Here is a 13,554-nt window from a genome sequence, read left to right as displayed (position 1 = left end):
GGGCGGGCCGGGCGGTCCCTCCGGCGCAGCCCCGGGGCGGGGCGGGGCGGGCGGTGCCGCCCTCCGCGGCCGGGCCCTGACCCTACGGCCGTGTCCTGGCCCGTGGCGTTTGTCGCGGGTGTCTCCTTGGCCGCGGGGGCGGTGCCGGGCCGGTGCCGCCCGGCGCTGACGGTGTTGCTGTGGCAGGGCCGGGCCCGCGGAGCCCCCGGCGCCGGGAGGGGATGCGAGCATGGCCATGGCCCAGGCGGGGGCCGCGGCCGCGGCTGCCACGGGGCTCCTCGTCTTCCTGCTGTACTCCGCCATCCACAGGGTCGAGGAGGGACACCTGGCCGTGTACTACAGGTACGGTGCCCCCGGGAGCCTTCCCGGAGCTGGGATTCATCCCCGGGCCCAGGGATTGCTCTATCCTGCACTTCCCTCCGGTTTTTTCCTCCTGGGTGTGCAGCCCCTGTTATTTCTGGTCCCTTCCGCCTGCGCTGGTGAGTCCCAGACACGCTGGCCCCGTGCAGAACTCTCTTGTCTTTGGGTCTCTGAACCCTCAGCTGCTTTTCCTCCCTCTCCTTCCTCCCTGCCCTTTTCACAGACTGGATTTCAGAGCTCAGAGGACCATAGCTCTTGCTCCATCGTGCCTTCTCACATCTGTTGATCTCTCCCTGTGCCAGCAAGAGCCATCACCTTTGTCCCAAACTGTTACTCAGCCAGAGCTCCCGCTGTGGAGGTGCTTTGGAATGTTTTCCCTGCCCTTCCCACTCACCACCGTGGGCTGTTTCCCTTTAGTTACAAGCGTGTTGAGCATGAGAACCTGGGGGCTTTTTCTTTGTGCTTTGGGCAAGGGGCTGTGCCGAAATCCAAACTGGCAGCATCGCATCCACGGCTGGATTTTTCCATGGTTACCAGCGAACTATTTAGGGAGGAGAAATCTGCCTTCTTGCAGCTCTGTGTGGTGTTGCAATGCTGGGAGGGTTTAGCAATAGCTGCCTTCTCCAAGAGTTAATGGCTCACAGGCCCCAAGCAAAGTTGCAGCAGGCAAGGATCAGGTGCACTCAGCCCTTCTGTTGGGGAATTGCTGGCAAGTGTGGGGCTCTGATGCAATCCTCAGTCCCCCAGCTGTGACCCCCGGCAGTTTGAACTGTCCCTGTGTGCCCTCAAGGCCAGCCCCTGCTGTTTCCCCCCTCCTGAGCCTTTCCCTGTTTTCCTCCCTCTCTGCAGGGGCGGTGCGCTGCTGACCAGCCCAAGCGGGCCTGGCTACCACATCATGCTCCCCTTCATCACCACCTTCAAATCCGTGCAGGTCAGTGCCCTCTCTCTCCCCTGGGAGAGGCTGAGGGGGAGCAGCTCTGGGGAGGGTGGCCCTGCTGTTTGCAGAGGGGCTCTGGGATGTGCAGCTCCTGGGAATCCCCACGTTCCTTCTGCCTTCGGTGCCAGCAGACAGCCGGGGTTTGTCCTGTTGGAAAGCCCTCCCCAGCACATGTGTGTGTGGCTGGGACTGGCAGTGTCCTGCTCGGGGAGGACAGTCCATGTTTGTGGCTGTCCCTGTTCCTCAGGAGCACCCCATGCCTGAGCGTGCCCCGAGCAGGGAAACAGGCACAGCTGCCTGTGCATCCCCCAAAAGGCAGGTGAGGAGAAGCTTTGCCTTCTGCCCACACCTGCAGGCATCACAGGGGAGGCAAAGGACACGTTTTTGGCTCTGTGTTCCCGCTGTGAGAGCCTGGCACAGCAGGACCTTCCCGGAGGAGGGAGCGGCGTGTGAGCGCTGGCTGTGTTTGTGTTGCAGACCACGCTGCAGACTGATGAAGTGAAGAATGTGCCTTGTGGGACAAGGTAGGGCTTCCATTTGTGTTCCTTCTAGATGCATGCTGTGGGGTCGTTTGCTGGGACACGGGGCTGGAAGGTGAAGGCAGCTACCATGAAACCAATCCCCAACGTCACACGTATTTCCCACTGTAACAGCAGGAGGCTCAGGAGGGAACACTCTGGCTCTTGCTGGAGTTGCTGTTCAGAGAGCATTTGCATTTATTGTGGTGTTACCTTGAGTTTTTCTGGGTTTCTCCCCTCGGTTGCTCTGACAGCCCATTGCTTGTGCTTTGCTCTGCCCTCACTGGTTCTCTCCACCCTGAGTCCTGTGGCTGATACAAGTGCTGGCCCCAGTGGTGGGCAGAAGTAAACAGTGAGTGAGAATCCTCCTGATGGGAGGAAGTTCATTTCCAAATGAAATTCCTGCTGCATAATTAGGCTGATTCTTCTGTCAGCTCAGAGCTGCTTAGTTGTAACAAGCAGAAGGAGAGGGCTGGTTGACTTGGGTTACAGATCCTGTTGTGTTGGTTCATCCACAAGTTAAAGTGATGACTCTTCAGGATAAAAAAACCCTGGTGATTCTCCTTGTCTTTTACATTCAGGGTCCTCTACAGAATTTCTGTTTAGAAAAACAAATCAGTGTGACTGAGGTGATGACACGTGGTGACCACGTTGAAATTAAAAGTTCAGTGTTGGTGGCAACATTAATAAACCAGAGTTAATTTTGATCAGGTTTAACTCATATTAACTTTCTTGGAGTTATTCAGCTTAAGACATCACATGGGGTTAAATATTAACATAAAGGTCTCATGGTTTTAGTTTTAGATCTCAAAGCTTTTTCAGGAATATCTGTAAATAACGTTATTGTTCAGTCTTGCAGCTTTCATGGAATCCCAGAATGGTTTGGGTTGGAAGTAACCTCAAAGCCCATCCAGTGCCAGCCCTGCCATGGGCAGGGACACCTCCCACTGTCCCAGGCTGCTCCAAGCCCCAATGTCCAGCCTGGCCTTGGACACTGCCAGGCATCCAGGGGCAGCCCCAGCTGCTCTGGGCACCCTGTGCCAGGGCCTGCCCACCCTCACAGCCAACAATTTCTTCCATATATTTCACCTAAATTTCTCCTCTGTCAGTCTGAACCCATTCCCCCTTGTCCTGTCACTGCAGAGCCTTGTCTAGAGTCCCTTTAGAGTGAGGTGAACACAGTCTTTAGGCCAAGCAAAAGGTCCCTGCCAGCCTCAGCCATCCTGTGCTTCTTTGATTTAGGAGCTAAAAATGAAATTCCCGTTGAATTTCATCTTTGTGGGGTTCCGTTGTGCAATGCAGGTGGTTGGGAAGGTACAGGCAGTAAAAATGGGCTTTAAACCACCAAACAGCTGGTGAAAGCAGTTCTTAGTTAATAATTGAATACACTCCTGACCAAAGGTCCCAGTAGGCCTGTCCATTTTTAGGGTGTTGCTGCAGGAGCCTCCTGGTTTGCTGCATTTGAGATCCAAAGTCTGCGGGTGCTCGATGCCAGAGCTTTGCATCCACATTTCCATAGTGAAACACTAGCTCATAAATAACAAATGGAACACACCTGGAGTGGCACTGTCCCAGTTCAAAGTCTGTTACCAGAACAGGTCCTGAACAGTTTAAGGTTTTGTATTTACATATTAAACCATGGGATTTTAAAGGCTGGGTTTCTCTTCCGCCATCTTTCTATTCCCGTTCCCTGTATCCTTATCTGTGTCAGGAAGCTTCTGAGTGTCTGTGTGGCTGTCCCATCCCCAGTTTTTGCCTTACCTGTCCTGTTTGTACCTGGCAGCATTAAGTGAACACATTAAATAGAGATTTTAAATCCTGAGTTAGGTCTTGAATTGTCTGAGGCTCTCCAGGATCTTCCTGTCTGTGTCCATCTTCTGTGGCGTTCTCTGGATGCTGTCTCCTTGTCCTGTCAGGTCAGGCAGCACTGCTGCCTGATGGTGCTTAAACCTCTTCCAGGTGCACGTGGCCAATGTGTTGATGCTCCTTTTAGACTTCCTATGGACTTCTCCTTGTTCCTCTCTCCCTCAACGCTTTTGGGTCTGAGTGGCACCTGTTTCCTCAAAGCCATTGCATGACCAGCAGGACTGATAAAATTCACTTATCCCCCACCACACTGGGCCATAATAATGGAATAACAGTGGATAATATCCGAGTTAGTGTCCCACACTGGCTGAGATCCTCGGCAGCGTTGTTGTGGAAGGTGGTGCTGCAGTCAGACGGTCCTCACTGGCCTGAGGTGCCATTCCAGAGCCTTTCCTGCCTGGGAGGTGATACGGGGCTGTGGATGAGTCCTGATAGGATCCAGGGTGTTGCAGACCCTCTCCTTTTCTTTCTGACATCCCTTTAAAATCGAAATGCCAAATTTGCAGGAGACGAGGTCCTTCCATCACCAGTGTTTATAGCTCACAGTTGTTGTGAAGCAGGTTTGGAGCAAGCACAGGCTGGGCTTGGAGGCCTTTTCCAAAAGAGCACAGGCACAGGCAAGTTCAGGTTGTTTTTCTGCAGACTTGGCTTTCAGCTGCCAGAAACCAAGATCCGCAAAAAAAGAAATGGAGTTTGTCATGGGGGATATGTTTGAGTTAAAACATCCCAGAGACTGAGTTTGGGAATGTGGGAGTTTCACTGCCAGGAATGAGTTGTCTCTAAACAGCTCTTGCTAAAGCTTCTGGTCTGTCATATGCCTTTGTCCCAAGGACAGTATCACAAGAGTATTCTGCTTTGAAATCATGCTCTCAAGAGACTTAGAGCAGTTGAAAGTTACGGGTTTTTTCCTTCACTGTAGAGTTTGTCCTCTCTGGTGTTACAGGTACCCAGGGCTGGGCATGACTTTCTCAGAGCCACACCAGTAAGAGCAGAGGCCAGGGGCAAGCCTGAGCTCTGAGTGCCCCTTTTCCCTGCCAGTCTGGCAGCACGCCATCCCCTGGGGAGAGGATTGCCTGCAGGCTCCCTCTGCTGGGGTGCTTCTGGTGTTCCTGGAGAGCCCTGGGCACCTGGATTGAAGTCTGCCGAGTGCTTTGTTCCTTCCATTCTAGTGGGCCTTGCCGAGCTCCTGCTGGAGCTAGTGACTGTGTGACTTAAACTAAGGGCTCTTTCTATGGAACATGTGTTTGCTGCCTAGGAGAGCTGAGGTGTGTCTGCATTTGGTGTCTGCTCTGCTGCTGGCAGGTGTCACCTACTGCCCTTGTTTCCTTCCTCTCTGCTTTCCTGCTGCTTGCAGCTACATTCCTGTTCAGGAACATCTTCCTTTGGCTGCTCGAGCAGGAGATCACAGAGGGAAAGGAAAGTGCTTTGCAGGCTTGCTGGAGCACGCTTGTGATTTATGCAGAGAGAGGGACTGGGGTTCACTGCCATCTCATTGCAAAATGCTCAGAATATGGTAAAAGAGGGATAAAGATGCCTTTGCTTTCAGTATGTAAACTGTTAACAGCTGCAGCGGTGACTGGTGAACTCTCTTTTCCCTTGCAGTGGGGGCGTTATGATCTACATTGACCGAATAGAAGTTGTGAACAAGCTGGCCCCATATGCAGGTATTTCCTGTCCTGGTTCAACCAGCAGAGCTGTGATTGTCTTCACTCCTCCTGTGGCAGCTCTCTCTTGGTTTGCAGGACTTCCCTTTTCCATGTCTGGAAAGCTTCCCTGTCTGTTTCCATTCCTTGTTACCCTTACAGCTCCCAGTCCTGTAGCATTGATCCCAGGGGCTTCCAGCTCGGCTCCTGAGAAAACTACAGAGACAAAACCCATGTAGGAACCTCTTACCTTCTTATTTCAGCGAGCCAAAGACACAGACAGCTTGTTTTGTGCAGCTGCACAGCTTCATGCAAAGTGCCAGCATTGCTGAGGCACTGCAGGGTGAATCCCTGTTGTAATTCATGGAGTCATGGAAAGGTTTTGTGTGGAAGGGACCTTCAGGACCATCTCGTTCCACTCCGTGCCATGGGTAGGGACACCTTCCACTATCCCAGGTTGTTCCAAGCCCAGTCGTCCAGCCTGGCCTTGGGATGGAGATGGACATCTGCCAGGGATGGGGCAGCCACAGCTTCTCAGGGCAGCCTGTGCCAGGGCCTCCCCACCCTCACAGCCAACAATTTCTTCCATATATCTCACCTAAATTTCCCCTCTGGCACTGTGAACCCATTCCCTGTGTCCTGTCCCTCCAGTTCCTGCTGCAGGGTCCCTCTCCAGTTTCCCTGTATCCCTTCAGACCCTGGAAGGAGCTGTGAGCTCTCCACACAACCTTCTCCTCTCCCGGCTGAGCAGCCCCAGCTCTCCCAGCCTGGCTCCAGAGGGGAGGTGCTCCAGTCCCCTCAGCAACTCAGTGGCCTCCTCTGGACCTGCTCCAACAGTTCCATGTCCTTCTTGTGCTGGAGGCACCAGAACTGTGCACAGAATCCCAGGTGGGGTCTCAGCAGGAGCAGAGGGAGAATCCCCTCCCCTTACCGGCTGGCTGTGCTCCTTTTGATGCAGGATCTGATTGGCTTAAATAGTGGGAATGATCCTTGTTTTCACTTCCCAGCAGTTCCTGTTCCTGTGCGTGCAGTCCTGGTGAGGCTTTGCTGTTTCATCTGTTTATGCAGATGATAGAACAGGACCAGGCAGTGCATCTTGCCATGGCTGCTCCTGGAAGCTGTGTAATCCCAGCAGCCCTAGTGGGTGTGCAGCAGGCCTCTCCCTGCCAGCTGGGCAGGGCAGTGTGGCTTTGACTACCCAACTCCTGAAGACCCCTGTCCCAGTGCTGCACTCCTTCCCTGGCGTGGTGGCACCTGTCTGTGGTGACCCGTGGCGATTCTGTCCCTCCCCAGTGTACGACATCGTGCGGAACTACACCGCAGACTACGACAAGACCTTGATCTTCAACAAAATCCACCACGAGCTGAACCAGTTCTGCAGCGCCCATACCCTGCAGGAAGTGTACATCGAGCTCTTTGGTAAGTGGATGGCAGCTGGGTGATCCCAGCTGGGATCCCCCTGGAATCTCCTCCCTGTGCTGCTCTGGAATATGTTACAGCTGGCCCCTGGGAGCAAACTGCCCCTGTGCTGGAGCTGCAGTCTAGAATCCAGTTCCTTTTCCATCCATGTGCCACTTCCCCTGTAACTTTAGTCTTTGTCTTTCCCCATCTGCATGTGAGAATTTGGTTTCAGTCTTTTCCCACTGATTCTGGATGCACAAAGCAGCCACTCTGCTCTTGTGTGTGCAGTGATGCCCGTGGCCTTCACTATGACAGTGGATTTGTCTTGTTCTACTTCTGCCTGTAGGCCCCTGCTCTGTTCCTGAATTCACTTCTGTACTTTCACAGCTCCCTCCTGGCTGTCTTTTAACAAGTGAGAGCTGGAAGGTTTTTGGCAGGGAGGTGGAGTGCTTCAAGAATTAGCACAGGTTGTATTCTCCTTGGTGAACCTGTGTCCCAAAGACAGAACAGGTTGTGTTCCTTCTTGAGTGGCTGAGCAGGGGAAAAGCGGCTTATGGAAGATAAAAGGTTGTCAGAATTTTAATATTAAGGTACTCCAAGTCTGAGTGCTGAGAAGGGATAGACTTCTACCACAGGCTCTGAGCATTCTGTCCTGCTGAGGGTGCTGCAGGCCATTTGCACTTAGCTGAGGTAACGCAAATTGATCAATAGCTGAACTTCCCTAGTCACTAGCAAGTGACTCTCCTTTTGGGAATGTTTTTCAGGGGACATAGGAAGGGAATCAATGTACTGAGTGGTCTCAGGAAGCATCTTTATCTTACACCGTAGAGTTACCTGCCCTTCAAGGCCAGCTCTCTGCCACACAAGCTATGGGAGAAAGGATGAGAAGCTAAATGGTCTCTCTTTTGTCCTCCAAACACAGATCAGATAGATGAGAACTTGAAGCTGGCCCTGCAGAAAGACCTCAATGTCATGGCACCAGGTCTCACTATCCAGGTGGGTTGTGGCCTTTCAATAAAGAGATTTAAAAAGGTGGAGAAGGACTTTTTGCCAAACAAAGCCTGCAGTGACAGGACGAGGAATGACAGTTTTAAACTGAAAGGGGAATGTTTTATGCTGAGGGTGGGCAGGCCCTGGCGCAGGGTGCCCAGAGCAGCTGTGGCTGCCCCTGGATCCCTGGCAGTGCCCAAGGCCGGGTTGGACGGGGCTTGGAGCCACCTCCCATGGTGGGAGTGGGTTGGAATGGATGGCAGGAGATAGGAATGTAGGACACCTCTGGTCAGCAGTGCTGGTGCTCAGCAGTGTTCCACAGGAGAATTAGGCACCGCTGTCCACAGCACTGCAGCTGGTTTTGCAGAGACATGTCTTGGTTATGCAGCTTGCATCAAAATGTTTCATTCAAAATGTGCTCCCTTTTTCTCCTTCCCAGGCTGTGCGTGTTACAAAACCCAAAATTCCAGAGGCCATCCGAAGAAACTTTGAGCTAATGTGAGTAGCTGGACATGAAATTGCATTAATTAGTTTTGAGGGTCCTGCACAGGCACAGTGCTGTTGGAAAGCTCTGCCCTGGAGGGGTGAGCTCCAGGCAGTGTGTGCTTGGCCAGGTGCACTTGTGCCTTCTGGTTTCCATTTCCATACTGAAATCAGGGCTCAGGGGTCTTGGTGTGTTGCCCATAAGCTCCCCTCCAGGATCTCTGGGATGCCTTTGGGCAGAAGGAGATGCTGTTGGATCTCCCTTCACCTTTGGCTGAGCAAGCCCAGCTCCCAGCCCCCATTGCCCTGCTCCTCGTCCTGAGGGCCTCAGACTGGGCTTGCATCCAGCTGTGGCCTCAGCAGTGCCGGATGGAGAGGGGGTGATCCCTTCCTCTGGCCTGTGCACGCACTCAAACAGCTGCAGACAGAGCCAGTCCCTGCGGCTGGGAGCTGGCAGCTGGCTGGCCTCTTGTCCCCATGGCCTCTCCTGGCATGCAGAGCTGCTCCTCATTCCCTTTGCCCAGGATAATGCTTCTCCCCTTGCAGGGAGGCTGAGAAGACCAAGCTGCTGATTGCAGCCCAGAGGCAGAAGGTGGTGGAGAAGGAGGCGGAGACGGACCGGAAGAAAGCGCTCATTGGTAACGTCACCAATTAATGTCGCAGGCTGAGCCTCCATTCCTGCATTCCCTGCTGAGCTGGGGCAGGACATTGTCTTCTATCACTGACAGCTCCCTGAGGGAGGCACAGCCAGGCTGTGCAAGCAGTTGTTTTGAACATCTGAGTGAAAATCCCTCAGCAGCAGAGCAGGGAGCACCTCTGTCCTGCAGTGGAAGAGGAAATCACTCTGCTGGAAGAACTGCTTGGGCTTGGAGCTCCATGTCCCTGTGCCAGAGGGATCACATTTGTAAATGGGCTGTCAGCTCTGCAGCCATCAGCACTGCGTTTCTTCCTGTTACTGAGCTGCTCGGAGTACAGACTGGCACTGAGTGGGAAGGGAGGGAGCAGGGAACCAGCTCCTGGTGTGGCAGATCCTGCAGCCAGGTGCTGGTGCTCAAGCCCTGGGGAGCAACTTTACCAGCTGGGCCGTTGTGATTGCAGAGGCAGAGAAGGCTGCACAGGTGGCCAGGATTCACTACCAGCAGAAGATCATGGAGAAGGAAACAGAGAAGCGGATTTCTGAGATTGAAGGTAACCACGCTGCTGGGGCGGTCTGCCAGCTGGGGGTGGTGGCAGGTAGGGGAACCTCAGACCTGCACAAGTCATCAGGGGAGCTGCAGAGGTGCAAGGTTGGGCACTGGGGGCTTTCCTGCCCTGTGCATGGAACTCTCCAGGAAGCTGCAGGGCAGGCACGGGGCCAGCCAGGCTGTCACGGGCACTCCTGGGTCAGCTGGTCCCCACGGGATGAGGGCTCAGGTGCTCAGTGTGATGGGACCAGTCATTTCCTAATGCTTTCTTTCCTGTCCCTCCTCTGCTGCTGTGTCAGATGCTGCATTCCTGGCAAGGGAGAAGGCAAAAGCTGATGCAGAGTACTACGCTGCTCGGAAGCTGGCTGACTCCAACAAGGTGAGCGCTGGGAAGCTGGTCGCTCACTCTTTTCCTCTGTGAAAAGCTGATTTAACAGCCCACACCCCAGGAGGCAGCTGCCTGACATGAAACCTATCACTGCAGGGCCCAGAAAGTTGTCTCTTAGAGTCTCTGGTTTCTGTTTTTTGTAGCTGAAGCTGACCCCTGAGTATCTGGAGCTGATGAAGTACCAGGCAATCGCTGCCAACAGCAAGCTGTACTTTGGCGACCGCATCCCTGGTGTGTTCCTGGACTCCTGTGCCTTCCAGCAGGCCAGCCTGAGGACTGCCCACGAAACCAGCCTTCCTGCACAGGAGGCCCTGGAGACCTCTGGAGAAAGCCCCCTCAGAGGCGAGGAGAGAGCTGGCTGAGGGAGGCAGAAGGGAACCCGGTGTAGCTCAGCAGCGAGCCCGGCTGTGCCCGGGGACGAGGCCCTGTGCCGGAGGGGCGGATGCAGCACATGCCTGGACATCTTGTGTATAGGTGCCACTTGGGGTGATTTTCTTCTAGCAACAGATTGCAAGGGCTCTGCCTCTTCCGTTTCTCCCCCTGTTAAGTTGGTGCTTCCGAAGGAGGGATAATCCTGTACTAACATACCTATACTGGAATATTAAACGACAGACAGCAGGAAAGCCTCCCGGGGTAGGTGCAGTTATTTAGCAGGCATTACTCTGGAGGAAGGAGATGTGGCTTTGAGTGCTGTGTTGCTGCACACTGGTCATTGCCCAGTGCTCCTGGCTGAGGCTGAGTGAAGAGGTTCCCCTTGTCCTGCCACTGAAGCTTCGCTTGGTGAAGGTTTCTGCTGACGCTGTCTCGCTCTCCTCAAGGACTCCGGTGGAGTGGGCTCTCCTTGGCCAGCGTGTTCCTGCTCAGAGCGAGGAGTGCTTTGGTGTGGAATAGGTTATTGGAGTAGGATCTGCATAGCCATAATATTCCTGTAGACAGCAGCACTAGATACGGATTTGGAGGAAGTGATCTCTGAAGGGATTGTGCAACCCTCCTCTCCAAGCAAGAGCCTCGCACAGGCTGCCTGGGACTGACTGTGGTGTTCCCACTGGGTGGCTGAGTCTCATTGCCTCCTAAACCAGATTTCAGGAGCACCTCGGAGCAGCTGGTTGGGAACAGAGCCTGGCAAGTCTTTGCTCAGATTCCAGCCTCCCTGTAAGTCATTCACCAGAGAAAGGGGGCTGAATTTCCACTGCTCTGCCATGCTGGCAAAGTGAAGGGGAAGAGAAGAGTGAAAGGACCCTACTGTGCAGCAGATCAGATGTCTGACACTTCAGCTGCAAAGTAGGCGAGGCATCGTTGCTCCTCCGTGCAAAATCCGCTGCTCCAGCAAGCGGGACCTGCTTTGTATGTCCTTGAGCAGCCGTGGCAAGGAGCGTGTCCCTGCTCCTCTCGTGCCTGGCCAGGCTGGCTGGCAGGCGGATCTTCTGTCCCGATCTGCGTTGTGATACATCCGACCCTGCTCCTGGTGTGCCGTGGCACGGTGAGGGGGAGATGTGCTTGGGGAGGGCCAATCTGCTGGGACAACCTGCTTTCCACTTTTCCTCCTTCCTACCCTCTGCCTGCAAGGATGTGCTTGCTCCTAGGACCTGCTCCTCCTCGTGGTCTGTGAGGATCCGGCCTGCGACGGCTGGGGGAGCAGCTGGCAAGAGCTGGAATGCGGTTCTCCAGCTGGGAGCACCCCAGCTGCTGCATGTTCAGAGACCTGCTCTGCTCTGCCAGCCAGGTCACCTTTGCATCCTTCCTGCTGTCCTGTCCCCCCGGAGCAGCCGTGCCACCCTTGGAGGGTGGTGGCATTCCAGGCACTCGGCCCACTGAGATCTTCTGTGCCTGGCACCATCTGCAGCCTCACGGCAAGGGGAGGGATGTGTTCAGCTCCTGCCACTCAGATAGGTTCAACCCAAAACAGCTTCTCCTGTGCTCGTGATGTCCCCAGAGGAGGTGTGTGGGCTCGGGCTCTGCAGTGCCGTGTCCCCACCCCGTGTGGCTGGGCTCCAGGGAGGGCACTGTCCCTCCACAAGGAAGTTCAGTGACCCACGGTGCCTGCTGCTGTCTCTGCTCCTGCCCTGGCTGCCTCTCCTCCATCTCTGGGGCAGAGCAGGGTTGTGTTGGCCCTGCCCCTCCTGCAGGGTGTAAGACATAACTGTGGGACTTTGCAGCAGTTTTGGGTGGTCTTTCTTGTCCTCCATCTGCCTGCAAATTCCCAAGGCTCAGTTGATGCTCTGCTCCAGCATACCAGCTCCTCTTCCAACCCAGCCCTGGCAGGAGCCGGGTCCAGGGCACCAGGGCAGAGAGGGGGTGGCAGTGTGTTTTGTAGTGTTTGAAATGTCTCCTGGAAATGCTACTTGGCTTGTAGAGTGCCCTTTTTCCTGTGGGATGGGCTTTGAGGAAGCAGTGGAGTCTCATCTCTGCCCTGCCACGCGGCCTCTCCTCACCCCGGCAGCACCTGCTTTGGTTGGATTTTGGGATGAGGACAGGCTTTATAGGCTAGAAGCACTGCTGGAGGGAATGCTGGCAGGGATGTAGGCCCTGTGATTTTCTTCGTGTGTTACTGGGGTTGGACAGATGCACTGGGCATCAGGAATGGCTGGGATGGACAGGGTAGGTTCTGCCAGCCTGGAAGTGACAAGGGCACCAGGGGAACTGCTGGGAGCAATGACCAGGCAGGTCACACCTCTCCTGCAGTGACCAGAGCAAGATGTCCATGCAGGGAGCAGGAAAGCCTTCCAAGCCAGTACAGGAGGAGCCACTTCCCTTTGGATCCGAGCCTTGCTGTGCCTCCCTGCGCCGTCCGGGCGGGTGCATGGCTTTGCCTTAAGTGGCTGTCACTGGCTCAGTGTCCCTCCGTATGCATCAGCCACCTCCCCGCGTGGTCTGAGGGCTCCCCGGGGCTGCTCCCACGGTCCCAGGTCCTGCAGCAGCATGTGTGATGCTCAGTGCCTTCTGCAGCAGCCTCCCCCACCCTCCCTGCTTCCCCAGCCGCTGCTGCAGCAACCCCAGAGTGTGCAGGAGGGGATGGCCACGGCTGTGGCACCCTGGCGGGGGCTGTGCTGCCCTCTGAGCCCCAGCTGTGAGCAGGGACACGGCTGCAGCCAGGATTTTGGGATTGAACTGGCTTTTCTCTCCGCTCCCACAGCCTGTGTGGGGCTGTGACTAGGGGGGTCTGCCCCTGGATCTGCATCTCCTTAAGGAAACACGATACATATGGTCAGGTTTACATTCACAGTGTTAAGTTCTTTTGATAAAGCAGAATAAAATTATTTTGTTAACATTTTTTGGATGGTTTTATGTGTCCTAGGGCTGGTGACACACGAAGTGGGGGACCCCTGTACCTCTCACCGTGCAGCAGCACTCTGTGGTGTGGATGTTCTCAGCTGCAGCGACTGCCACCCTGGGAGCCCCCTGGGCTCAAAGCAGGCCCCAGCCAGGACGGTGCTGAGCATGAGGGGCCTCCCTGCAGCGTCTTGCAGCCCCTGGGGCAGCCTGGCTCTTCGTGGCTGGCAAAATGTACTGCAGTTTAGTTCCCGTGGCTCTGGCACTGGATTGGGGAGCTCAGCTCCAACCCTCTTCCCCCTTCCCTGCTCCCCGCACAGCTCCCTGCCTGCTGCCACCCTGCTGTCCCCTCCTGCCCAGACATATCCCATGACACTTCTAGCTTCAGTCTTTATTGGTATAAAAGCCTTAAACCTAAATTATATAAAAAATGGGATGCCTGGTTTTACAGCAAGTGGCTCAAAATGGTCACATAAGGGTCATAAATAAATGGCTGCAGTAAAAAGGCTCCCAG

At 54.8% G+C, this 13,554-nt stretch overlaps 1 protein-coding gene across 1 annotated transcript in view; it reads left to right on the top strand.

The window, feature by feature from the left end:
* ERLIN1 (ER lipid raft associated 1) overlaps positions 1 to 13,038 on the top strand; it is a 13,716-nt gene extending 678 nt beyond the window's left edge. Inside the window, exons 2-12 of the mRNA XM_042022095.1 lie at positions 187 to 342; positions 1,210 to 1,291; positions 1,775 to 1,821; positions 5,284 to 5,345; positions 6,618 to 6,743; positions 7,648 to 7,721; positions 8,155 to 8,213; positions 8,745 to 8,836; positions 9,297 to 9,386; positions 9,682 to 9,761; positions 9,914 to 13,038. Coding sequence (XP_041878029.1) covers positions 230 to 342; positions 1,210 to 1,291; positions 1,775 to 1,821; positions 5,284 to 5,345; positions 6,618 to 6,743; positions 7,648 to 7,721; positions 8,155 to 8,213; positions 8,745 to 8,836; positions 9,297 to 9,386; positions 9,682 to 9,761; positions 9,914 to 10,132 — 1,044 coding nt within the window. The 5' untranslated portion in view covers positions 187 to 229 and the 3' untranslated portion in view covers positions 10,133 to 13,038. The remainder of the gene's footprint in view (positions 1 to 186; positions 343 to 1,209; positions 1,292 to 1,774; positions 1,822 to 5,283; positions 5,346 to 6,617; positions 6,744 to 7,647; positions 7,722 to 8,154; positions 8,214 to 8,744; positions 8,837 to 9,296; positions 9,387 to 9,681; positions 9,762 to 9,913) is intronic.
* The last annotated feature ends 516 nt before the right edge of the window (positions 13,039 to 13,554 follow it).

The sequence above is a fragment of the Corvus kubaryi genome, unplaced genomic scaffold (genome assembly GCF_017639235.1).
Source record: "Corvus kubaryi isolate FWS band 111438036 unplaced genomic scaffold, C.kubaryi_AGA036_p1.0 126, whole genome shotgun sequence".
NCBI classification, from domain to species: Eukaryota; Metazoa; Chordata; class Aves; order Passeriformes; family Corvidae; genus Corvus; species Corvus kubaryi.
Note: the sequence above shows the minus strand (reverse complement) of the source record. Positions and strands in the feature narration are given on the sequence as shown.